The 25,684-nt window shown below is 37.3% G+C and overlaps 1 protein-coding gene across 1 annotated transcript in view; it reads left to right on the forward strand.

The window, feature by feature from the left end:
• The window catches only part of SLC9A9 (solute carrier family 9 member A9), a 630,868-nt gene that overhangs the window by 516,008 nt on the left and 89,176 nt on the right, over positions 1-25,684 (forward strand). Inside the window, exon 14 of the mRNA XM_054700753.1 lies at positions 12,112-12,191. Within this exon, the coding sequence (XP_054556728.1) occupies positions 12,112-12,191 (80 nt within the window). The remainder of the gene's footprint in view (positions 1-12,111; positions 12,192-25,684) is intronic.

Genomic DNA, 25,684 nt, shown 5'->3' on the forward strand with positions numbered 1-25,684 from the left:
ATAATGCAAACCCAGTTTAGTTAGTACAAACCAAGTGAAAACACACAATCTGCCTAAGAATTAGGGTTATGTTTTCTATTCTGAAATAGCAACTGATGCTGACGATAAGCAAAGAAGTGTCCAATGAAAACAGAGAGCTCATTGACCCACAGCTTGGAAAGTACCAAAAATGCCACTGAAGGCAAGTGGCAGCTTTGTGGACTCTGTGGTTTTTCACTTCCTACTAGAATCCTGTTGTTCTTGTACTTGACACTAAAAATAACAATCATTTCAAAGTGCGGAGAAAATCTGAAATGTATCTGCTCAAACAATGAGGATCATGAGTAAGGACACTTCAGAACACTTCTTTAAAAAAATTACCAATGTTAAGTATCAGAAGTTTAGTAGGGACAATGTAAACGATGAGGCTACTTTATATTTAGATAACTCTTTTTGTGTCCTCTCCAGAAAACCCAAAGTAAGATATTTCTTTTAAAATATAGTGACCGAGAGTCTTGTACTGTTTGAGGAGAATGTAATAATCTGGTATAATTGTCATAAACTGGCAGATTACTGATCATTTCATGTATTTCTCCTTTTGGCTACCAGAAAATTGACCTGTAGTTGATTATAGCAGGTATATGCAATCTTATGATCTTCTCATTCATGATTCTTGTTAATCCTTCTGGGTTTTACTTTCTGCTACTATTAATTTTTCTTTACTAAATTTTAGAATTCTTTAAAAATTTTACTATTTAGATATATGTGTAAGTACTCTTTATCCTCCATAAAATGATACGGGTTTAACTAAATTGTTAGGCAGTTTTCATAAATACAATTCCACTCGATTGTCACAGCAACTTGCAGAAGAAAATATTGTCATTCAAATATTACAAATAGGGGAAGTGAGACTCAAAAAGATAAAAATCTTGCCCCAAATCCAAATAACAACATAGTTGTCACTGGGCTATATTGTACCTTATTTCTTTACCAAAAAGTACTTCCTACTGCTTTAAGTATCTCCAGTAAGAGTTATCACTGCATTGAAAATAGTGTGAATGAAGTAAAATAAATACATTTATGTTGTAAAAAGAAGGAGTTAGGCTGAGAGGTAATCTTACCAAGAATTACATGCTATTGTAAAGTATTAGGGCATTAGAGGAAGATGAAGAATATTCTTTGATGAATTTTGTCTCTTTTAAAGCAAAAAGGTGAAGTACAAACTTTAGATAAAAGTTTTTCTTGAAGGAAAATGAATCAGTTGACCCAGGTGAGATGAAAATAGTTTTTAAAAATCAGCCACCACCAGACCTCACTCACTATTCATTAGCGCCCACCATGGCTAGGAGGGGGCTTTGATCTGCTTTGGAAGGTCGCCAGCTGGCCCCAATCCCAGGGCACTGGCCCCCCTGCTAGCGCAGTCCTGCAGCTAGGTCTGTTCCTTGGGCAATGGAACCTGTGAAAATACCCTCTCCTCACCTAACTTTTTACTGTTTGGGACTAAATTTCATATATTGGGTTGTCAAAAAATTCATGATGCTTTTCTGCTTGAAAAACATGGAAAAAAAAAATGTCATGACTTTTCCGACAACCCAATGTTTCTCTTACCTGCACATACTACAATTACATGTTCCAGAAAATAGAAATAATAATGTGGGTTAGGAAATAGAGGAAGACATCAGCTAAAACTAGGTGCTACAATTAGTGAACATTAGTGAACATTTTCCTTGTGACTCTTTTTGAATATTTTAATAAACTTATGGAAAACATAATAATGATTCCAACAAATATATTCCCTAGATTTAATAATTACCAACATTTTCCCATACTTGCCCTTAATGCTGTTAGAGTTTGTTTAATGGATTGTAAGTTCCATGCTACACCCCTACAAATATTTCAGAAATGGAATGCTAGACTCTAAAATTGATCTGACCCAGATGAGGGTTTTTATGTTACATTATAACTAATAGTATTTTGAAAAAAATAAAATGAGTATTTCAGAGCAAATATACATTTACCCTTGAACAACATTGAATTAACTTTGGTTATTCTTACTTATGGCATATACATCCAAAAACACATCCTCTCCCCACTAACTTTTTACTGTTTGGGACTAAATTTCATATATTGGGTTGTCAGAAAAGTCATGATGCCTTTCTGCTTGAGAAACATAGAAAAAATACGTCGTGACTTTTCCAACAACCCAATGTTTCTCTTACCTGCACATACTACAATTACATGTTCCAGAAAGTAGAAATAATAATGCGGGTTAGGAAGTAGAAGAAGACATCAGCTACAACTAGGTGCTACAATTAGTGAACATTAGGTACCATGAATATAATCACATTTTTGCCTAATCAAGACACACTTTTGATGATGAAAATGAATTTAAAATAACTAAAGTGACTTTCCCAAAGAACAAGCCAGTGATGTGCTAACTCAATTCTAAGCCAAAAGCTATTTCATCCTCACTCTCCCTTCATACTACCCCCTCCGAGGGTAATTATCCAATCTATAAATATTGTCTACTTTCTTCTGCTTAAGTTGATGTTTGAATATCACTTTCTCTTATTGCTCCTTGCTAATATAACTTCTGATTTCTACCAATAATCTCAAGCATATTTCTCATTTTAAGAGGCTAGAGCATATTCCTCACCATCTACTTTGATTATCTCAATGTGGAATCCTTCCCATCCCCATGCCCAGTGACCTGTGTCCAGTGTCTAGGAAGAATTTTCCCTACTACAATATATCATCCTTTCTATAGTATAGCAAGCTCTATTGCCTTTCATTAGGAGGAGGCCTAACTGTATTATTTTCTGTTACTTCTGCCCAGAAGACTTGAATCAGTTACCAATCTAAAAGTCTTGTTCTTGCACATGTCTAAGGGAAAAACTTTATAGACAAGACAAAGGTCCTGAGGCAGGAACATGCCCAGCCCATGTAAGAAATAGCAAGGAGGCCAGTATAGCCTCCTACTGTTCAAGATTTTCTCTCTATATTTTTTTCAACATTTTGACACTTATATGTGAGTAACTGATGGAGGATGGGATAGGATATTAATCTGTTAGAGACCTAGGCAAGAGCCAGATTGTATCAGTTATCTATTGCCACATTAATAATATATAACAACAGCCACAAAATCTCAAAAACATACAAAAATAAACATTTATTGTCTCACACATCTGTGGGGTTAAGCTGCTTTGGCTTGGACTTGTTCATGTAACTGTGATGGGCAACAAATTGGCTAGACAACTGTTGATCTTAGCCAGGCTTGTGCACATGGCAGGGATTGGATGGTCATTTGCTGATCTAGGATAGCTTCAGTTGGGATGACTTGAATTACTGAGCCATGTTCCACTTGATTCTTATCTTCATGCTGGAATCCGTGAGCTACACTGGGGATGGCTTTCTTCTGGAAATGAAATAGAACAAGAATAGGGCTTCCCTGGTGACGCAGGCAGGTAAGCACAGCACAGTGGAGCTGTCTGCAGCCTCTGCAACATGGGTTTGATCCCAGGGGGCCAGGGAGATACCTGCATGGTACAGCAGACCTCTCCTGTCTCACCCGCTGCTCCCCTCAGCAGTGTATTTCAGTCAGTCTGCCTGTTCTGTTCCCTGCTCTGTCTCTGGTGAATCCATTCACCTTCCCACACATCTGGCCTGTCCCCCAGTTCTTGTAAAAAAAAAAAAAAAAGAATATAAGCAAAACTATGCAAAATTTCTTCAGATCTTACTTCATAACTGATACACTGGCACTTCTGCTACATTCTATTGACAAAAATAATTACACAGCCATTTCATAAAATATGTGTAAATAGGCAACTCTTGTGAAAAAACTGCAAAGTAACATAGCAAAGTCCATGGATATAAGGAGGAATGAAAAATTGGAAGTTGTAATGCAATTAATATATTACATAGCTCATTTGAGCCAAGGCAGAGAGCTTGAACCTTCTATAATCTATAAGATTTCAAACTTCTGAAAAATATTGAGTCATATTTTCGGGTTCTAATAAATCTATCTTGATGAATATTGTACGTGTAATTTAAAAGAAAAAAGTATATACTTGCAACTATTTGAAAATACTCCAAACTATAGCAGAATGTAATTGGTGTACTTTTCAAAAAGTGTCAGTTATGTCAAGTTGAATTTGTCCACTTAGTTTGTCAGTCAGTGATAAAATTGGCAACTATAACTGTGTATTTCCCTATTTCTGTCTTTATTTCTGCCAGATATGGGTTCATGTATTTTAAAATCTTTCACTGGATGTAGAATTCTGGGTTGAAAATTGTTTTCTTTCTACACTTTGAAAATGGAGTTCTATTGTTTTCTGGTCTCCATTGTTTACTCCTTTTTTTTTTAATTTCCCTGAACATAATGTATCATTTTTCTGGGGTTCCTTTTAAGATTTTCTCTCTCTATTATTTTCAACATTTTGACACTTATATGTGAAGTTTTTTTCCTTTGTATTTATCCTTATTTAGGCTCGTTAAGTTTTTTTGGATCATTAGGTTGATATTTCTTATCAAATTTGAGAAATATTCAACTATCATTTTTTCTAACTTTTTCTTATTATTTCATATCTTTTTTATATCATTGTTCATTTTTATACAATGTATGCTTTATCATCAAACTTTTTATTTTTTTGTTAGCCATGTTTCTATTACTCTCTTTATAGCCCTCCAGTCATATATGTTATTCTGATTTAGGCATTATTCTAAATCATGTTTTCTCTATTTTCTACAAATTAGATCTTTTTTTTTGTCCTTCTGCAACTTTCTGTGAAGTGCCCAATTTATCCTTAAGATAATCCAGTGAATTTTTCATTCTGCATAGTATACTTTTCAGTTCTACAATTCTCATTTTGTGCTTTTTTTTTTATATTTTACTTTTCTGAAACCCTATCTGAGCTCTCACTGCATCCACCTTTTTCTTTAAATTCTCCAATATATTTTTAATAACTGTTTTGAAGTCTTTATTAATTCCAACACTGAGTCATATTAAGATCAGTTTCAATATATTGACTTTTTTTTTTGCGTGTATCTCATATTTTCCATTTCTGCTATGTCTAAGAGTTTTTCAACCTATGCTGGACATTACAATATATGAAATCTGTATTATGTTATTATTATATAAAGAATGTGGGATTTTACTCAGTCACAGTTAAAATATTAATAGTCTTGGTTTAATACTAGCTTAGACTAATTTTACAATCAATTTTAGAGAATGATCTTTATTTAGAAAATTGTCCTTACCCCCAAAAATGTGCTTTTTCTGGGGTCTCAAATCAAAAGTTATTTTGACTGGGTCAAGCTTCAATATTACTTTGTACTGTGTGCACTTAAGCTTTCCATTTATTTTTCAACTTTACAATAGCTTTCTACAGACCATGTGAACCTCATCTCACTTGCACAAGTCAATCTTTATCCAAGGACCTGAAAGAATTATCTATACAGATAATTGGGTAACCCTCTCTACCAAGTTCCTTCCTCTGTGATACACTGCCTTAAAATTCCAGCCACTTCAGCAATACACAAACTTCATTCTTTAGTTTCTCAATTCAGTGAGACTGCTGCTGCCTGCTTGTACCCTACCTCTTTAAACTACAATTGAGAAAGGATCTCAAAAAATCGAGGAGAACAGAAAATCGAGGAGGATAAAAAACTCACCTTATTAGTTCCCTTCTTTCAAGGATCACAGTCCTTTTCAGTTTGTTATCTGATACCTAAATCTTAGCATATATAAGATGCCTTTTCCATTATGGTGTGTGTGGGGGTGTGTGTGTAAGAGTTAGCACACTTACTAAATTATGACATAAATTAAATGTTAGTTAAGAAGCAGACACCTGCTGCTATTATGAAGCAAGTACAGTGATATGGTATGAACTTCCTTCTGCCTGTAAATTGATCCATCATTTTATGTATTTGTATTCACTTTTCAATTTGTAACATGGCATGCTGATCTAAGATAATTTTTGATATACTCTTAAGGAAAGAAATATGTTGTTTATACCACAAATATGTTACTTTTATGAATATGCTCTGTGCACTATAAAGAGCTTTGTCTCATCATTTTATTATCTTGTCTCAACTCCCACTCCAAGGTCTTTCACATATAGAACTTATGATCTCAAGGTATAGTTATATTAGCATTCTATTTTAATATAACAATGTGGTGCAAAAATTAGTGGCTTAAAACAGGAAACATGTATTATTTCATAGTTTCTATAGGTCAGGAATTTGAAGGAAACGTACTTGAGTGTTTATGATTCAGGGCCACTCATGAAGTTGCAGGCAGAATGTCAACCAGAGCTACAGTCATCTGAAGGCTTGACTGGAGCTGGAGGATTCATTTCTCTGTGGGGAGAACATCTCAGCTCCTTGCTGGCTATTGGCAGGCAAATTCAGTGCTTCACTAGATGGATCTCTTCATAAATTTGTGAATATCCTCAAAATAGGACAACTGAGTTCCTTGAGAGCAAATAGTCTAAGAGAGACAGGAAGAGGAAGTCACAATGCCTTTTTAAGATCTAATCTTGGATATGACACTTCTGCCCCCTCCTGTTGATTTAAAATGAGTCACTAAATACAACCCACACTCAGTAGGAAAGGAAATTAGACTTCATCTTTTACAGAAGGAGGCATCCAAGAATTTGTGGATGTATGTTTTTTTTTTTAAATTACCACATATTATGTTATAGTTACCTGAATTATTTTATCCTGAATTATCTACTACACAAATTTATTTGAACCAGGTCTTTTCTTTGCCTTCAAGGCATGATTTGAGCCTATCTGGTAATAAATCAGTGACATCTGCATGTCCTCTTAACAGTCTTAACCATCTTTGACTAGTTGTCACCTTCATGTTTTTCTCTATAAACATGAATTTTCTAACTATGCTATCTTGGCAACATTTATGAATTTATCATGGCATGGGAAAGGTGAGAATATTTGTATAAGCTACTTTCTATTTGGAGGTTAAGAATTAATAATTTACCTTTAAAATGTACATTTTGGAAAAAATTATTAACCTTCAATTATATTATGTTTCCTTACAGAATCCAAGTCTTTCTCTGTAGGTTACAGAATCTTTCACCTCCGTGGTAATAAGAAAATGAAGGCAATAAACTTAAAATTCTTGTACAAATACATTTCAAATTGAGGGGAGATAGTAGAATGGAAGTACTGCTCTAACACTGTATTCATGTGTACTACCTAAAACTATTCTGAAACCCATAAAGAGCTCTACAGATTTGTTTTGAAAATCATTTATCTTTGTTATTATTCTGTGCAACTTCCACTGACATTAATATTGAATATGAAATCTTGAGAAATAGAAAGGAAAAATCTGTCTCTCTTAATCCATTGAATCCTCCTGAAATGAGGAGCAATCCCATAAGATTATCCCATAGCAGAGTTCATGCAGTTTACTTAGCAAAGTGCCCACATTTAAATATTAATAGAGGAATGTATTTACATTTGCTTCGTTCTTTTTCATTAAAGTTAATAGAACAAACAATCCCTTCTTGCTTCAGTGTCTGGTTTTCAGAGATTTCTGGCCAGAGGCTATGTTTTCTCTCAGGGGTATAAATAAACATTTAAAACAAAAAGAATGCTGTCATAATTTTCTTATTTTTTCCCCCTCCGGGATGGTGCTAAGGTTGAAGGGTCATTGAACAACTACTCACTCTTTATTGTACTCAGTAACTTTCCAACCTCTGGTTTAGTCCCTTATTTAAGGAAGGAAAAGAAAGAAATCAAATGTCCCAATAATTTTTATATTTTCCCAGAAAAAGAGGAGAATGAAGCATCCAGGAACTGGTTCTTAGAAGTATCAAGGGCAAAAGTAGCTGAGACTTAATACTTTTGAATCTCTAGTTCCCATTTAAAGCTGTGAAATAAGAGACTCAGTTGGTAAGAGTACTGTTATTACTAAGTGAAAGAGAGTCAGAACTCAAATCTGGGTTTTCAGTTTCTAGATTAAGTGCTCGCTCCAAAATGTACACATCTTCCCCTCTTAGATAAAAGGTTTGAGAAGAGAAGAAATATTGCTAGTGATAAAGAAAATATCACTAAGTTTCAGGTTCTATTTTGATGACTGTTCACATCCATTGTCTTTGGGTTGTGAGCCAATCTCTGCTTCAAAATAATCCAAGTTAATTGATTCTACTTGCTGTCTTCGGCATATCTGCCACCTACCCCAAAGGGCTTGCCCTTTTTACTGCTTCATCATCTGAGGGAGGATGATGACTTCCCTGTTCCAGGGTGACTGCAAAGGCTGGCCTTCCCCTACACATTTATCTTCAACCCCCACTGAACAAGCAGAGCACACAGTAGACTAACTCATTTATTTCTACTCATTTATTGATGGCCTTTCATAACCAAGTTATTAAGTCATCAATAACTTCAGAGAAATAAATGAATGGATCCAAAACTGGGCCAACAGATATTTCAGATACACACTGAAATTTTTATCTAGGATCAGCAGAAAAGTCAATGCTTGGTCATCAGTGGTATTTCCCTCATGTGGGAAAACATGTTCCATGTTTTATTTTAATTGGAACCCAGTTTATTTCTCTACAAAGTAGTGAACTAAATAGTATCTCAGTATCCCAAATAAAATAAAGATTACATGGGTCAAAATATTACATTATTCTAAAATGCCGTCTAATGTGCATAATTCTTATCAGATGACACAAGAAATATCCCTGAAAGGTTTGCCAGAAACAGAGGATAAGCTCTTTCAGGAGTGCTGGTGAGTTCTGATGTAGTCCTTCAGAGAAAAAAAAAAATAATAAAATAAAGGCAAAGGGAAAAAGGAAAGAAAGGAAGGGAGAATATATAAGACCTCGGGAAGCCCTTGAAACCAGTAATTCAGAGTCTAAAGAAATTCCTAGTAGTGACACTAGGTTTCAATAAGGGTACTTTAAAAAAATTATTATTTTTTAATTAATTTTTTACATCATTGTTCATTTTTAAACAATGTTTGCTTCCCCCTCAGGTGTAGTCCCCATAGAGTTTCCTTCACCAATGCACCCATGCATCACCTCAGTCCCCTGTGCGCCTCCATACCTCCCTCTGATCCCTCTCCCCACTCCTCCCCTCCTATATGTCTTTGATTTATAATTGTCTGTTTTTGCTTTGTTGTGTTTTGTACTGTTATTATTTTTTTACACTGATGGCTTATTTGGAATAGGGGCACTTTTTAAGCCATCCACAGTTCACCCAGCTGAGGAGAACCATGTATTTTGATTCTGTTATAGAGTATATGTGGTTGGTCTATCTCAGCTCATGAGCACCCCCAGGGTCCTGACATCTCCTTTCTGTTCAGTTACTCCTTTGTCCTAGATTTCTGCCCACTTGTATCCCAAAGTCCCAAGCAGAAAGGAATCGTGGCTGCTGAGGGGCTCCAAGTGTGCTTGGGAAGATTTCCGTGCACCAGTTGCCTCAACTTCATCATTTTTAAAATAGGAGTAATAATAGAACATGCCTCATCAAATGGTTATAGGAATTAAGAGTTAATATATGAAAAGCAACTTGAAATATTGCCTGACACATGATATATGCTCAAGAGGTTATTGTTGTTGTCAATAATAAAAATATAGCATTTTCCATATGATTAGAACCTCAGACACCAGCCAGTTCAGTTTCTTTGATTTATTTAACAGACAAGGATACTGCAGCCCAAGTAGCCAGCTATACAATGTCTGTGCTTCCCAAATTTTCTTTCCTTTTTTTTTTTTTTTAAGGTAACTGGTTTACAACATGGGTTGTGTTATAGAGATATCAGATCTCCCCCTTCAGGGGTTGTTCCCATACCATACCTGCCCCTAAACTACCCATACTCTACCAACATAGTTCATTGCTTCCCAAAATGTAATGATTGAGTGAAATATTATCTTTGGAATTATGTAATATTATGTATTACATAATTATGTAATATTATCTTTGGAATCAAATCCTGTTCTGTTGCTTGCTAGCTGTGTAACTTTGAGCTTATCTCTGCCCTTCTCTAAACTTCCCTTCTCACCTATAAAGTATGTGTAATGCAACCTAGCTTGGTGGGTTTTTGTGAAAACTGGAAAATAATAACTGAAGAATTAATGACAGGATAATATGACTAGCACCCTGTCTAGGAATTAATTGCCTATGCATGATGATGGACACGATTATGTAAATCTTTGTTGCAGTTAAAGAAAAGAAAAAGGGGCATAGGCCTGGTGGGGAGGGAAGAGAGAAATCCCCATTTTTGGCCTAGAAATTTTCAAAATTTAGCATGAAATGTTTTACTTAGATGGCTAAAGCTCAATAGACTGTGCTTCTTGCAAAATAGTAAAGAAAACACTGCATGCAACAGTATTTGCAAATCTGACATCTTTGTTGGGACAGAAACAACTAAAAAAAAGATGTAGGCAAGAGTAGAAATTGAACTAGATACCTGGTTTCCTTTATAAGGGAATATGAAAAATAAATCAAGCTCTAACAAGGCATGGCACTCCAGGTCTATCAGAAAACAGATCTGTGGAGCTCTAGTGTCCACAAACAGATCATAGAGGGCTCGCCATGGGGCTTGGGATTGGGGAATGAATTCTATGGCCACATCAGTTTGAGAAACACTTTCCCCTTGAAGAATTACAATACTCATCTATAAATGAAAGACTATGAGATGTCATGTACATAATAAATCTATTTAATACTGTCAAAGCCATTCTCTCCTGAATGATTGGCACAGAATTCCCATCAATATCATGTAGACCAATGGCAGACGACTGTTTGGGAACACTGGGAAACCATGCAAGATCTTAATCCAACCAATAAGAAGGGCTGCCAGTTTGGGCTTCTAATCTTACTGTGTATATCTGTTTCAAACATTTTGGACATTTTAAAGATAAATGGCTGCCTAGAAATGGACCACATTTTATTTTCTTGTATTCCCAACTCATTTGGAGGGATGGCACTGCAGCATCTGCTGGTACACTTTTTTCACAGAGTAGGATGTAGACCTTTGTGTTCAGCTATTTATCATTAATCACCAATGAAATCAGCTGGGAATGAGCCAAAAAGTAAATAAAGTAAAAGCAAATCAGCTCAGGTTCATCCAAGGATTAATGGGGAGCAGCCAGTGGATTGCCATGTCTGTGTGTGGCATCATCTCCTCCAAACGTTCACATTATCACTGGGCTGGGATACAATTTGGGATGGAAACCGTGGGCCCAAACAAAGCAATGAAATGCACATTAAGTATAAATGCTTTTAATGATGGAGATAATTATAACTGATTAAAGTCTGGAATTCTCCTTTCTTAATATGCAAAAAGAGATATACAAAATAAGTAATAATGCTCCTGGATCTCCTTTTGCCCAAAGTGGAGTATTCATTATCTGTGCTGTCTCTGAAGTTCACAAAACTTTTTCACCTTCTTTCTTTTTCTCACATTTTCATTCTCCTCTCTCACATGAACACTCATCAAACACTTTCTCTTTTGTCCTTCTTAATTCCTTTCCAATTCTCCTTCCCACTGTGGTCCTTTTGAAAAAAGAAATGAGACAAGCACATTCAATTATTACAGGCTTCCTACCAGGAATATCTGTTTTAAAACTCTGAAGAATCAAAGCAGGAAGCTATCAAACATTAACCAGAGCCTCAATAGCCACCTATCCAACAGAGAATGAATGAAAATTCATTTAACAATTATTAGACATTCATCATACCTTTAGTCTTGACCTTTTGGTAAATTATAAATAAATATCACCCAAATTGGACAGAAGTAAACTGCCACATTCCCATGACAGTGATCTAACAGAAACATTATTTTTTATTGATGTCAAAAAGTCACATTCCCTAGCTACTTAATAAAGTAGGGATTATTAAGAAAGGTAAATATTGAATTATGGAACAAGACTCTCATCCACAGGGTAAGACCTACGAGATAATTTGTTTGGCAGCTGCTTTACTATAGAAATGCCTTTAATCTAGAAAGTTTTTCTCTGGTGTGGTTAAATTTAATTTGGTTTGACTTGTATTTTTATATTGAAAATATATTAATATATTTTATGTATTAATTTTGGTATTATCGATCAATAATTCATGTTGATTATTTATCCAGTGCCTTTTTCTATTGTCTTTCCCCAGGAAGCAAATAACATGGACAAAAGCAAGACAAGAGTAGAGAGTGCATGGCTCTTCAGAATATGGTATGGCTTTGACCACAAATATCCTTTGATAATGATGCATTCCCAGATCCCGCTGCAGGACAGAGATTAACTTCGAGCCCTTAATCATTGAGGTGTGTGCGGTTGCTCATCAAGAAACACAGAAAGGTAAAGTGAGTTCACAGCCAAACTTACCAAAAAGAATGATTTTAAGAAATTAAAAACTGTAGATTCTAAGTGTTACAAAGAGCTAAAGTGAGTCGAATAAATTTGCTATATTCATGGCAGCTTAATATTTTAAAAAAATCATATGATAAAATCATATAGGCCTGAAGGGCCCATCTCTTTTATTTATTTATTTTTACTGTTCTTCCCTCTGTAAAGATCTTATTTGTGGTCACGCTGGCCAAGGTGACCCAGACAAAGTTCCATCACCCTTGTCCCAGAAATCATCCATGTGCTTTTGTTTCACATTGCAAAAACTAAGTGTGTGTGTTTGTGTATGTGTGTGTGTGTGTGTGTTGGGTGTGGGGGGAAAGGAAATGAGTGGCCAAGGAAAAGAATGAGTCTGGTTGCCACATTATAAAATAATGCGACTTTGTGTTCCAGGCAGATTTGAGTAAGATTTTCCCAGTGAAGGGCAATTTAAAAATTCTAGCAATCAGTGTAAACATAGTGGCTTAGATATACCTTGCAGTGTGATTCACAGGGCTGAGAAGTCAGGCCTGAAGGGCTTTGCCATTGTGAGTTGCAGTAAGTGGTCCATCTCTAATCCTAAGCAAAAGCACCTGAGAAGAAAGGAAAGCATTGCGCTGAAAATTGAATGTGTTGGGTCATTGTAGTTAGTTTTTCACAGTCTCAAATCCCTCTCCTTTCAGGGAGAAAATGCCAGTCACTGGGTAATTTTAAAGCACCTAAGCCTTGATTAAAACCACAACAGATCAGTTGGAGAGGAAAAATTAAGAACAGGGGAAAGAAATTCGAAGAATAAGATAAAGGAGCGAGAAACATGGGAGGGGAAGAGGAAGCAAGAGAAATACAGGAAATTCATGGTAGGAAGGAAAGGAAAACAAATTAGAGGAATAGAGTGGAAATTTTTAAAAATTAAGAAAGAAGGAGAGTCAATTGAAGATTGCAGGGGAAGCAAAAAAAAAAAAAACAAGACAAGATTGAGCAGTACTGCAAATCCGAACTTTCTAAGGATTAATTGCAAGATGGAGATGTGGAAAGGAGGGGTTTTTGAGGCTATTGATTTGTTTTTCTACAGCTTTGCTCTCTATGAACAGATATCTTGTCTTGCTCAATCTTGAGCTTTTATGGACAATGTCAATTGCCACCACATTAAAAGCAGTCCATCTTTGCTTGTAACTACTTCTTGAAGGTTCTGGTATCTTGTTTAATTCTCCATAGCCCTTCTGAGTAATTTAAGGAAGTTGGTTCTTAGCAGGTTATGTTGGTTTATGTTCCTGGTTGGTTTCTCTCCTTGAAACACAACTCCCCCTGCCAGTGCTTAGTATAGCTGATAATCAAATATGTAGCAAGTTATAAAAATATGACCAAGGAGTACACATAAAGGCTGCTTAGTTATGATAAAAAGTACGGTGAGAAAATAGTAAATCCAAAATGAAATAAAAGATATTTTTGTTCAAATTCTGTCAGTGCTGTGAGGAATGCTTTATAACAGAGAAAAGAGTAAAGCAGAAAAATAATTTGGAGACAAGCATGTGAAAGTGGGAACCCACCCAAATACTTTTTTACATCATTTTTCATTTTTAAACAATGTTTGCTTCCCCCACTCCTTCAGGTGTAGTCCCCATAGAGGTTCCTTCCCCAATGCACCCGTGCACCATCACCTCAGTCCCCTGTGCTTCTCCCTCCCTCCCTCTCACCCCTCTCCCTCCTCCTCCCCTGCAGTATGTCTCTGATTTATAATGTCTTTTTTTGCTTTGTTGTGTTTTGTACTGTTATTATTTTTTTACACTGATGTCTTATTTGGTTTCCCTATATACCTGCTACAAGTGAAACCATCCCATATTTTTCTTTTTCCTTCTAGCTTAGAGCAATGACACCAATTCAGATGAAGTCATAGTTTTTGTCTCACTTTTCACTTGGGGTTTATTTCCATATAATTATGGACAGACTAGGCAAAAAATGAAGCAAATTTACACTTAGAGCAATATCTCTTCTCATAGTAATTTGTTCTCCTGTGCATTCATTCTAGAAATTACAGTGCTACCATCACTGCACAAATACATTTTCACTTAGACAACAAAGTTTTTATGTCCTAGTTATGCTCTGAATTTATACTCAGAGAATAGCAGGCCAATCAGTTTACACATTTTGACCTCTTAACATATCTATATTTTTAGAGACAAATTATCAGCTTGACATTTATGTTCATTCTGTTGTCCACCTGGAAACCCAGACGATGGACCCCATGAACCTTATAGGTAGCCTATGCCAGTCACCATCCAGGTAGGGGTGATCTCCAACCCTGGGGGTAGGTTGCCTAGGCCAAAAAAAAAAAAAAAAAAAGAACACCACTTTGGAGCTACTCAAGTTTCATTTCAGTAAAATTGCATCTTGCAAATGAGGTATCATAAAGATTTACTGACAAAAGAAAAAAAAGAATAAGTAACCATTCATATGCACCTGCATCAGTCAGGTTTCTGCACACAAACAGAAACAGACTAGTAGGAATATGTGCACATGTGTAGATAGAGTTGGAGAGGGGGGAATGGGAGGTAGAGATATATATCATATACATCTACATACATGTAGACACAGATATAAATATATATATATATATTTATAGATTTATTTTAAGCAACAGACTTATGCAAGAATGGGGCAAGTCTAAAGTGTGTAGGGCAGGCTCTTAGTCTAGAAACTCTCAGCCAAGGGCATCAAACTAACTAAGCACCATCAAATTGATGCTGCAATTTGAGGCAGAATTCCTTTTTCCTCATAGAAAACTCAGTTTTTCTCATTAAGCTCTCCAACTATTCAATAAGATCCACCCCCGTTATCGAAGATCATCTCCTTTCCTTAAAGATTATATATGTTAACCAGATCTATAAAATACCTAGATTAAGAGTTGATTGAAAATCAGGTAACCTAGCCAACTTGGCAGCTAAAATTAGCCATCACAGTACTCAATTCCCATTCAATTTATGCCCAATCTTCAGACCCAAGAATTAGAAAACCCTCTTAATTCCCCATTGTCATCAATAGAACAAGTCACTGTTGTTCACATAGTTTCATATACTTGCTCATGGCATAAGTAGGACACATATACATTTCCACTAGAGAATTTCCCAAAATTTCAGGAAGATCAAAATAAAACCTAACCTTTGGTGTAGACAAACAACAGCCAAGTACTGTATTGAATGCTTTAGTTTTATAATTTCATTTCCCCTCCACAGCTCTGTAGGAGTTGGGATTGCCTAGAGGTATAATTCAGCAAGAATGGCCTGCCCTCTACACAGCCTCTGCTCAAACAACCCATGCTTCCCTGTTTGAGAGTTGTTTTGAGTCTGTTGCCAAAATTGACGATAATTAAGATTTCATTATGATTCACTGTGGGCAGATACTCTGAGTTACACAGTGCAAAGAAGAAATTGAGAAGGGGTAGATCAGAATGGAGACCATGTGCTGAGGACTGATCATTTGCAACCAGTACATGATTTCAGTTAGTCCTTATAACTGCCCTTTTTAATGCATTTAATGTTTACCATCACCCTCTTTAAGGTAGAAGAAATAAAGCCTCAGAGACTTAAATAACTTTCATAAGGTTCCATGTCAATTCCATGATTCAAGTCCAGCTTGAATTCAAGCCCAGCTGTGTCAATTCCATGATTCAAGCTCAGCTCTGTCTCACACTAAAGCCCATAAATTAATGAACTTTATCATAAATGTTTATGAATCCCATACTCTATATAAAATCCCCTATCTCTGTAGGTTCATAAACTCACCATTAAGGCAATGAATAATCATGAGTGCTTACATTATGTGGAAAAGAGCTTACATCTAAAACATCTGCTGGTAATACATGGGGTGATAAGGTTTGGGAGCCTGGTTGGTGACCCTAAAATACCACCATAAACAAGTTCCCAAATTTGTGAGTCAGGTTCTCAACTTCTCATGGGCAGAGTTAAATATGCCAAAAACTTCAAAAATGATTTAGCCTCAGGGAGATGGATATAATCTAGCCAACCTCAAAGGAGGCACAGCAAATTCCTAAATCTTCTTATTCCCTCCAAGAGTGGAATGTCCTTTCCTAACCATGAGTAGGGTCAAGTCTCAATCTGGTCCCTAAAGTCTCTGCAGCCTGCTGGCCTGCTCTTACCATCAAGCTCCCTCTGCTCCAGCCACCCCCGGCTCCCTGAGCCCCAGCAGCATAATCCTGCCTGCAGGTCTTCATGCTGGCTCTTCCCTCTGCTAGGGATGCTCTTCCCACCTCCTTTACCTCTTTCACTCAATGGTCAGCGAGATCTTCCTGGTTCCATATTGCAAGTAGCAGGCCCAACAGAAGCACTCCTTCGCTCCTTCCTGCCTTCATTTTTCACCATAACACGTATCATCATCTGACACAATATGTACTTTATTGGTATTAATAGTGACATCTTATGCCTTCCAGGCACAGGAATTCTTTTATTCATTGGTGTGTGTGCAAGGCATAGAACAGTACCTGACACAGTGGGTACTCAATAAATACATTTTGAATGAATGAGAGAGTGAAGCAAGCAAGCAAGCTATAGTTTCCAGGGCACCTTCATTCTAGATATTCCATACCAGGAAAATGCAATAATCTAAGGGTTGCTCAGTGTCTCTGAAAGGAGAGCAAAATGGAGTGGGTAATCTTAATTTTTTTTTTTGTCTGCACAAACACAAAGTTCTATGTATGTTTGTGTTTTTTTTCTTTTTTTTCTTTTCAATTGAATGCATACATTGCACACAAAAAAATAATCTTAGTGTTTTTATCTCATGTAGTCATCCTCTGCACCAGTCTGGGTGTCCAGTGTCCCTGTTTCTCGGAGAGACAGCCACCACAGATGACTTGAAGCCTTGTTGCCTCACTGATCTCCTTCCTGTGGTTGGTCCACCCTTCCTTAGACCTAATCCGTACCCCTATATGGTATATTTAGGCTTAACTCTGGCCTGGAAGCCATTCTCTGTGTGGGTGATTTTTAATATATCTATCTCCCCAATTGTGTGTTGATTTTATTGGCAACATGAAACTCAAATTGTACAGCCGCCTATCACCCTCACCAACAATCTCCAATAATGAGGTGGTTAGAAGAAGAAATTGATGCCCTCTGATTCCGATTTTAAGATATCAGATAAAATTATTTGCTTTGATTCACTGTGCCACAGCTGGTATAGAATCTTACATAGCCTTATTCATAGGTGACTAATGATCCCGCTGGACTGCTTCCTAAAGTTTCCTTCGATTCTATCATTTATAATCTCTCTCTTCTAAGCATGTGTGTTTATTAGTCTTACAAATGTAAATGACACAGGATATTTTTATTTTAATTTTATTTTCCAAAATAAAAAGGGCCACCCAGAATCACTTCTAGCACATCCTGTATGCCATCAGGTGGAAATAAGGAGTCACCGTGTGCTTGCTCCTTAAGTGTAGAGAGAGTGCAAAGATAACAATGGATTGGCAAGTTGACATAGCTACAGAATTACACAATCCCACGTGGATGGAGAATTCCTTCCCATCACTGGTTTGCAGTGAAGGGTACGTGGAGGCATTGCCAACATAATGAAAGGCCATGGTGGTACATGTGGGTGCCAAAGCCCTGGAGTTTTCCCTTAAAGAGTCTGGAAGGAAAAGTGGCAGATACCAGCCCCACTCTGTACTAAATTGTGACAAGCTGGGGCTGCATTCCAGGATCATTCAAAATGACACTAGGCACCAAGTATTTAACAGATTTAAATGTAATAATACTGCAACTTTTATAAAGGGGGAAGGGAACCCTTCCTCTCATAAATCCTGACAGAATTCATTATATCCCACATAGTCATGCTTATTTTAAATTATAGGTATGAATATTGTGAGCAGCAATTTCCATTTTAAATGATGATCGTTGGATTGCAGTTTTTTCTTATTCTGACTATCTGAAGCATTCATAAATTATTTATTGGGGTAGTACTGTGGCCTTGTGAATGACTTCACTTTACTTCACAAAAAACTGTCAGAGCAGTAAGGAATGTTCATCCTGTGATTGCATTTTCTAAATGAGTTTACTGGACCAAAGGATGGAAAAGTCACATCCGTGGTGACTATTGGACTTCAGCAGCATTCACAATCAAAGAGCAGGCTGTGTCCACCTAAGGAAACAAAGAAATTAGGCCCCTGGTTTAGATGGTCCATCCACTGACTTCTGTTTGCATGAGTATGTGTGCAATGCTATTGTGCTAAGTATGCCAAACATACTGAACTGATAGTTTTATGAAATAGCATTTTCGGTTACTCATCAAAAGCATCACCATTCTCGGGGTAGGGTGTGTTTTACTCTCAATAACAAGAAGGATGAATAACAGACGATGCAAGTGAGATATTCTTCACTCAAAAAATTCCTTATTGGGGTCATACTGTGTGCCAGACAATATACTAGGTACTAAGGGCCCCAGCCACAACCAGTAGGCATGGTTGATCCTCAGGAAGTCTTGCTTACATGCTGACTGAATTGAATCATGACCCCAAGTCTCCTTGAAATGACAGGTGATTCTTAGCATTGGAAAATATAAAATTGGCATCACAGAATTTAATAGAGGGAATCTTTGGGGGAGCCTCAGTTAAAATCATTTGTAACCTTTACTTGCTAAATGTAATCAGACAACTCCACAAGTGACTTTGGAAAGCACCACAACTTTCCAGGTTTTATCTATTGTAAATAGTGCTGCAATAAACATAGGTGTACAGGCGTTCTTTTGAATCCATGCTTTTGTATCCTTTGGGTAGATCCCTAAGAGTGGAATTGCTGGGTCATATGGTAGCTCCATTTTTAGTAGACTGAGGAACCTCCAGACAGCTTTCCATAGTGGTTGGACTGGTTTGCACTCCCACCAGCAATGTAGGAGAGTTCCTTTTTCCCCACATCCTCGCCAACATTTGTTGTTGCTTGTTTTTTGATATGTGCCATTCTTACGGTGTAAGGTGGTATCTCAGTGTGGTTTTGATTTGCATTTCCCTGATTATAAGGGATGCTGAACATTTTTCATATGCCTGTTGGACATTTGCATTTCCTTTTTGGAGCTACCCAAAATTAGATGACTGGATCAAGAATATGTGGCATATATACACAATGGAATATTATTCAGCAATCAAAAAAGATAAACTCATGTCATTCGCAGCAATGTGGATGAAACTAGAAGGAATTATGCTCAGTGAAATAAGCCAAAAGGAAAAAGAAAAATATCAGATGGTTTCACTTATAGCAGGAATATAGGGAAACCAAATAAGACGTCGGTGTAAAAAAATAATGACAGTACAAAACACAACATAGAAAAAATGGACAATTATAAATCAGAGACATCCTGCAGGGGAGGAGGAGGGAGAGGGATCAGAGGGAGGATGGGAGAAGCACAAGGGACTGAGGTGATGGTGCACAGGTTTATTGGTGAAGGAAACTCTATGGGGACTACACCTGAAGGGGTAGGGGGAAGCAAATATTGTTTAAAAATGAACAATGATGTAAAAAAATAAAAATAAAAATGAGAGATTTAAAAAAATTAAATTAAATTAATTTTTTTAAAAAGAAAACACCAAAATTACAAAATATTTGAAACAAACATAAGGAATCAGTTTTCTCAAGATTCTCTCTAAATTCATGCCAAGGTGCATGTGGCATTTTAATGGCTTCCCCCAAGAAGCCGAGAGGGAGGAGCCAAGCTTGCATTTGGTGGAAGTGCAGCTCCTGCTCCCAGTCAGGTGGTTAATTCTTTGGGTATTCACTTGACTTTGGGTCATCCTTGTCATCACAGGTGTTTGTGTAGAAAGATCTCGTAACTAGCTCTTAGTGCTTAATTGAAATGAAATTAAACTTCACTAAATGAAGCCACTAGCTTCCTGGATCTTTGTGATTGCATGACTTTTGGTTAAGAATCCATGCAGTGGGTTGTTAACTGTACTTGGAAACATGAGCTATGATTTGTTCAGGCCAGAACTCAGGTCTTCCATGACTTCTTGTCCCATATGGTGGGAATAATATATATTTTCCTCTGTTTTGGTTAAATCTATCAGAAAAGTTGACTAGTTATTAAAATAGCTTCCTACTACTGGCAGCAAGATATTCACTCATTTCTCAAAGCAAAGCCTGTATAAACCAATTGAAAAGTGCAGGTTTTTCAAGATCCTGTGGCCCAAACATATCCCAGTATTCATCGCTGGGCTAAAGCTCTTCTGAGCCCTGGCAAGTGAGGACAAGTACAACGTTGTCAATTTTTGCCTGAACATGTTGGGATCCCCCACTGTGAATATAAAAATTTAGGGACGAAAGATGATAATTGAGTTCTCTACAAGAACCCTAGGATTCTACATGAGCTTTCACATCCTCGATTTGTTTTGTCTTTTCCCCTGTAAAAATTTTAATAATTTTCTATTACATTAAAATGCTCTCATTTTATCTTTATTTTAAGCAACTGATATAAAAATCTAGATTTATGCAGATAAGAAATCAGAAGGTAACACCTCCTCTAGAATAGTTTCATAAGATAAATTCCTTTAAATTCAATTAAAAAGCATTTACTGAGTGCTTTCTCACTGTAAAGCACTGTGTTACACCCTTATTTCTTTATTTATTCATTTATTTATCACACATGCATTAACAGCCTACTACGTGCCAAGCACTGTCCTGAGCAACAGAGATCAGCATCGACAAATTCTCATAGAACTTAATTCCCAAGGTGGGTCTGTTTTAGATTTCTGATTTACAGAGGTCTTTTCAGTAATGAATCATGCTTGGTTTCTTGGAACTCAAGGGGCCTCAGTTCTTGTCTCAGTAAGGAAAGAATTCAACAGCGAGATCAGAGTTAGGCAAAAATAAAAGCAAGAGATTTATTGACAGATGAAGAGGACAGGAAAGATCTCTGAGCAGAGAAAGGTCCCAGGTGGGTAGCCACTGAAGGGTAAGAAACAGATGTTTATTTGGGTATACTTGGCAAGGAGTAGGGGTTCGCCAATTGGGTGTCTAGGTGTGTGTCTCTTGCTCATTTGTAGAGGCTCATGGGGTCTCCTAGGTTACTAAGGCCCACTGAGTTTTCTCACATTACCTGGCATGTCTTCCCGGAACCAAATTTGGTCCACTGCTTTGGTATTGTTTTGAGTTTTCTGAACATTCAGTTTTTACTGGACTGGGGGCACCCTGACTCCAACCGATTGTTCCTCATTCATTTTGATAAATGGTCATGGGGCACCTGGGCTTGGAGCACTGTGATCCTAGCTGACTGCCTATACCCATTTCCTAACTTCCTCATTCAGTATTATGGCTGTGATATCAGGAATGATGCATTTAGGCATTTCCCTACTTTGGTTTAATCAAATAGAGGAAAATCTAGTTCATTGGTAAGGATTCATTGATTTGCTATTGCAGCCTGTACTAACTGTGTGATTTTAGGAAAGTTCTTGGCCCTCTCTGTGCCTCAGTCTCTCAGTTGCAAAATGAGGATAGTGGAAGCCACTACCACACTGGTGTATTTTGAGGCTTAAATGAGTTAATGCAAAGCACTTAGACAAGTGCTTAATGATGTTAGCTTTGTTATTATCATGATGATCTACGGATGCCTAGACCATGTATTCTAGTTATGTTTATTGTCATTTATTACCTCTGAGTGACCGAAACATCCATTATTTGGTGTTCATGTAATAATTTTTTGTTGCAACAGCTATATTTTATGACCATAAGAAAGTCTTCAGTATCCATAAACAGAAGGTTCCATTTAAACAACAAATCAGACATAATTCTTCTCATCTGACTGTGAGCAAATGAATGTTCCTGGAAGTTGGGCAGTTCTTTTGTGTACCCTGTTCTGCACATGAGATTGTTTCATTCCATGATTTTTCTAAGTTTTAGCCCATCATGCCATAGTTATTTTTCCTGTAAATTATACCACAGATAACATTTTTGGTTTGATAGAGAAATGCAATAATTTTTCTTTCTACAATGGAAGCACTACAAGCCTTTGCTGACAATTATTCCTCTTGTACCTTCCTGTGATAAAGTTTTCAATGACATATTTTGGGTGAAGATGTCATGTTTTGTCATTAGCAATATGATGTTATAGTTGAAGATTTCTAGGTTGGTATTGAATCATTTGATTAAAAAAGAAGAAAAATTTTAAGAGCACTTGTATCTAATGTCTCCAGTTATGCTTTTAGCCTTATTTCTTTCCTGTGCAAAAACAGAGTATTTTACCTATTTGGTAACAATCTCTCAACTGTAGGAGCCAAGGCATTTACAGACTGCCAACAAATTCTCGAGCTATAGGAGACATGTTGGCAGCTAAGCCATAGTTGCCAGCCTCACATATTCTCACCTGCCAGGGAGATATGTGGTGAACCATAGCAGAGAGCCCTTGTCTGCATATGGAGCCATGGTAAACTCAGCACAAAAGAAATGGGCCAATGTGGTCCTGTCCTCATTCAAGTTCACATCCCATAGTAGTTGGTGATGACATTGTCTCCACAGATGTCAAGCCAGTTCATAAATAAGAATGGGCAAACAGATATAAGTGTGCTGGTGGTTAGTGGAAGAAGAGGTTGTTGGAGAAATAAATTCTGTTCTTCTAGTCATGGAGGTGGTGAGATTTCCTAACATGAAATCAAATAATAGAAGGGAGAGACAGCATTCTGAGCATAGGAGAAAACACAGGGGAAAGTCCTAATGACACATATGGCGTGAATAGTTGAAAGACAGCCTGAATAAATCTGCCTGCAAGGTGCAGAAATGGAAGAAAGAAAAGAAAGGAGGTAGTCTCCAGAGAATGCTGGAGTCAGCCTTTGAAGCAAAGACTGAAACTCTTATTCCCTATGCCTAGTGTAATCAGAATTCTCTTTTTTTGGTACTAATTTTATATATATTTTTGGTGACTCAGATAGCGAAAGAGCAATGTGTCACAAGCTAAAGGGCCTTTAAGTTTCCTTTCTGTCACAAATCGGTATGACAGTCATTTATCAGGTAACTACACATTTAATGCTTTCAGAATTGGGTTTAGTTTTAATAATTCTTGCCCCTGGAAGGGGGAGGATGGTGGGAGAAAGCGCGTCCTATAGCTTCTTCTAAAGCCACAGAGATAAATAAGAAATGGTTGACTTCAAGATGCCAGCCTCCTAATGAGGTAGAGATGCAGTCGTCAATCACGATGAAACTATAAAATTATGAGTAAGGGGTGTGATGAAAGCTGAAGATGGGTGTAGCCAACTAACCAGCTTTGGAGGCTCAGGGATAGCATATTAAAGTAACTTTGGAGTCAGGTAGGGGAAAAGTAAGAATCTGTCACGAGTTGGACTGGGGATGGGAAGGACTTGGGGTAATGAAATGGGGTTCAGGAAAAGACACAAATAATATGAGGTGTTTGAGAAATGATGACAGATTCACTGTGACAGGATTGGTAGGAAGTGAAACTAGAGAATTACCTTGTGGACAGATTGGCCAGGACCTCATTTGTCATGGTCAAGAAAATGGATTTCATCTTATTGACAGCAGGAGAAGCACACAGCACTTTAAGAATAGAATCAAATAGTCCAGTTTGTTGTAATGAAGAGAGCAGGCATCTGGAAGGTCATATGCTGGGGAGAAGGCTGAACTTAAAATGATCCTGAACAGTTGCTCCCAAAACCCCCTACCTGCTTTCTCACAGTTCTGAATGAGAACAGAATTGCTTTCCTTCTTCAAAAGATATTTCAGAGCAAATATTTGTTTCAAGTCATAAATGTGTTAAAATGTAAATACCTCATTTAATTAAGAGATTGACTCTTCAATGTCCACTAATGATGCAGTGATGGAATTGTTAAGATCTATTCTGGTTCAAAACTCAACTCAATCTGTCAGCTCAGCCTCTGGTATTTTAGTTTCCTATCCAGGGTTAGAAACGGGAGAATCTCTGATAGATGTTTTAATTGACCTAACAGAAAATGTTGAATTAAAATTCACTTTAAATGAAAAAACCACTTTTTATTCCATTACTGGCCAGGCAACCTACCCAGGCCACGCTCCACCTCTGGGGACAGCTCTTCTCCAATGGGAACTGATGGATTTTGAAAGGTGGGGAAGCACAAGAGAGTAAAGTTTTTTGAGAGGAAACAGACACATCCTCAACCCATTGCCTTCGCATCCCTGGAAGCCATTTCCTTGGATTTCCTTGAAATCTGCCACTGTGTTAGTTTTCACTGACCTGTTGCCTGTAAACACGGTCAGAGCTATTTCCGGTTTGTGCATACAGGCTGCTAGGCCAACTTGTCCCTAATCCTTTATCATGTGTTTAGCAACTGGAACAGGCCATAACTTCTCTGTCCCTGTCCTCGCTATTCTTTCCCAGCAACCACAAATATCTCTGTGCACATTCCTCACTTCCTGCAGGCACATGTCATGCTTAGATGTCTGAGAACAGCGTGCCCACAGAGGTCAGGAGAGGTGGCTACCGCAGGTCAGCTGTATGCACCGTAGGCTCCAGGTGCTGGAGGAAGAGAGGAACCTACTCACAAGCAAGTAACCCACAGGTACCTCCAGCAGCACAGGCTCAGAATTGTGGTCTGAGCTTGACTAATTCCTTTCCCTTTTACTCTTAGTCTGAAGTCCTCAGGCCTTCTCTGAACTGAAACGTTCAGAAGATGAACATTATGATAATTGGTAATTGTACAAGCACTTTGCAAACATCAAGTGCTTCATAAAGTTGAAATGATACTAAATTCAGTGACAGGTTTATAGGCCTGAGGGCCCTCACACTCACTATGGCAGATATAAACAAAGAATTTTATTACATTTTTATTATTTTTAAATTCTAGCTGATTTCCTGCCACATTCAGGAACATAATAGACACCTCAGTCTCCTCTTTTTCTACAAATAAGCCGTATTGAGAAACCTTCCCCCCCAGATCTCTGCTGCCCACAAATCCTACTCTTCTAAAGATTCCTCTCTGTGACATGGACATATCCCACCCCTCCATCAAATAGCCCTTTAAGAATCCTGTCTTGGCACGTTCTCACCTATACATAGAATCTAAAATGTCAGACTCATAAAAGAAGAGGGGTTAAGGGGCTGGAGGTGGAGGAAATGGGGAGGTTTTCAAAGTATAGGAAGTTTCAGTTATGCAGATCATGTTCTGAAAGTCTAACATATAGCCTGGTAACTAGCCTATATGTTAATAATAGTAACTAGGCTATAGGTTAATAACACTGTATTGTATACTTGAAAATTGTTAAGTCAGTCATCTGGAGAGCTCATCACACACACACACACACACACAAAAAAAATACAACTATGGGAGGTGATGTATGTTAGCTTACTTGTGGTCATAATTTCACAAAGTATATGTACATGAT

This window comes from Talpa occidentalis, unplaced genomic scaffold (assembly GCF_014898055.3).
Source record: "Talpa occidentalis isolate TD23 unplaced genomic scaffold, MPIMG_talOcc4v2.1 talOcc4.4, whole genome shotgun sequence".
NCBI lineage: Eukaryota > Metazoa > Chordata > Mammalia > Eulipotyphla > Talpidae > Talpa > Talpa occidentalis.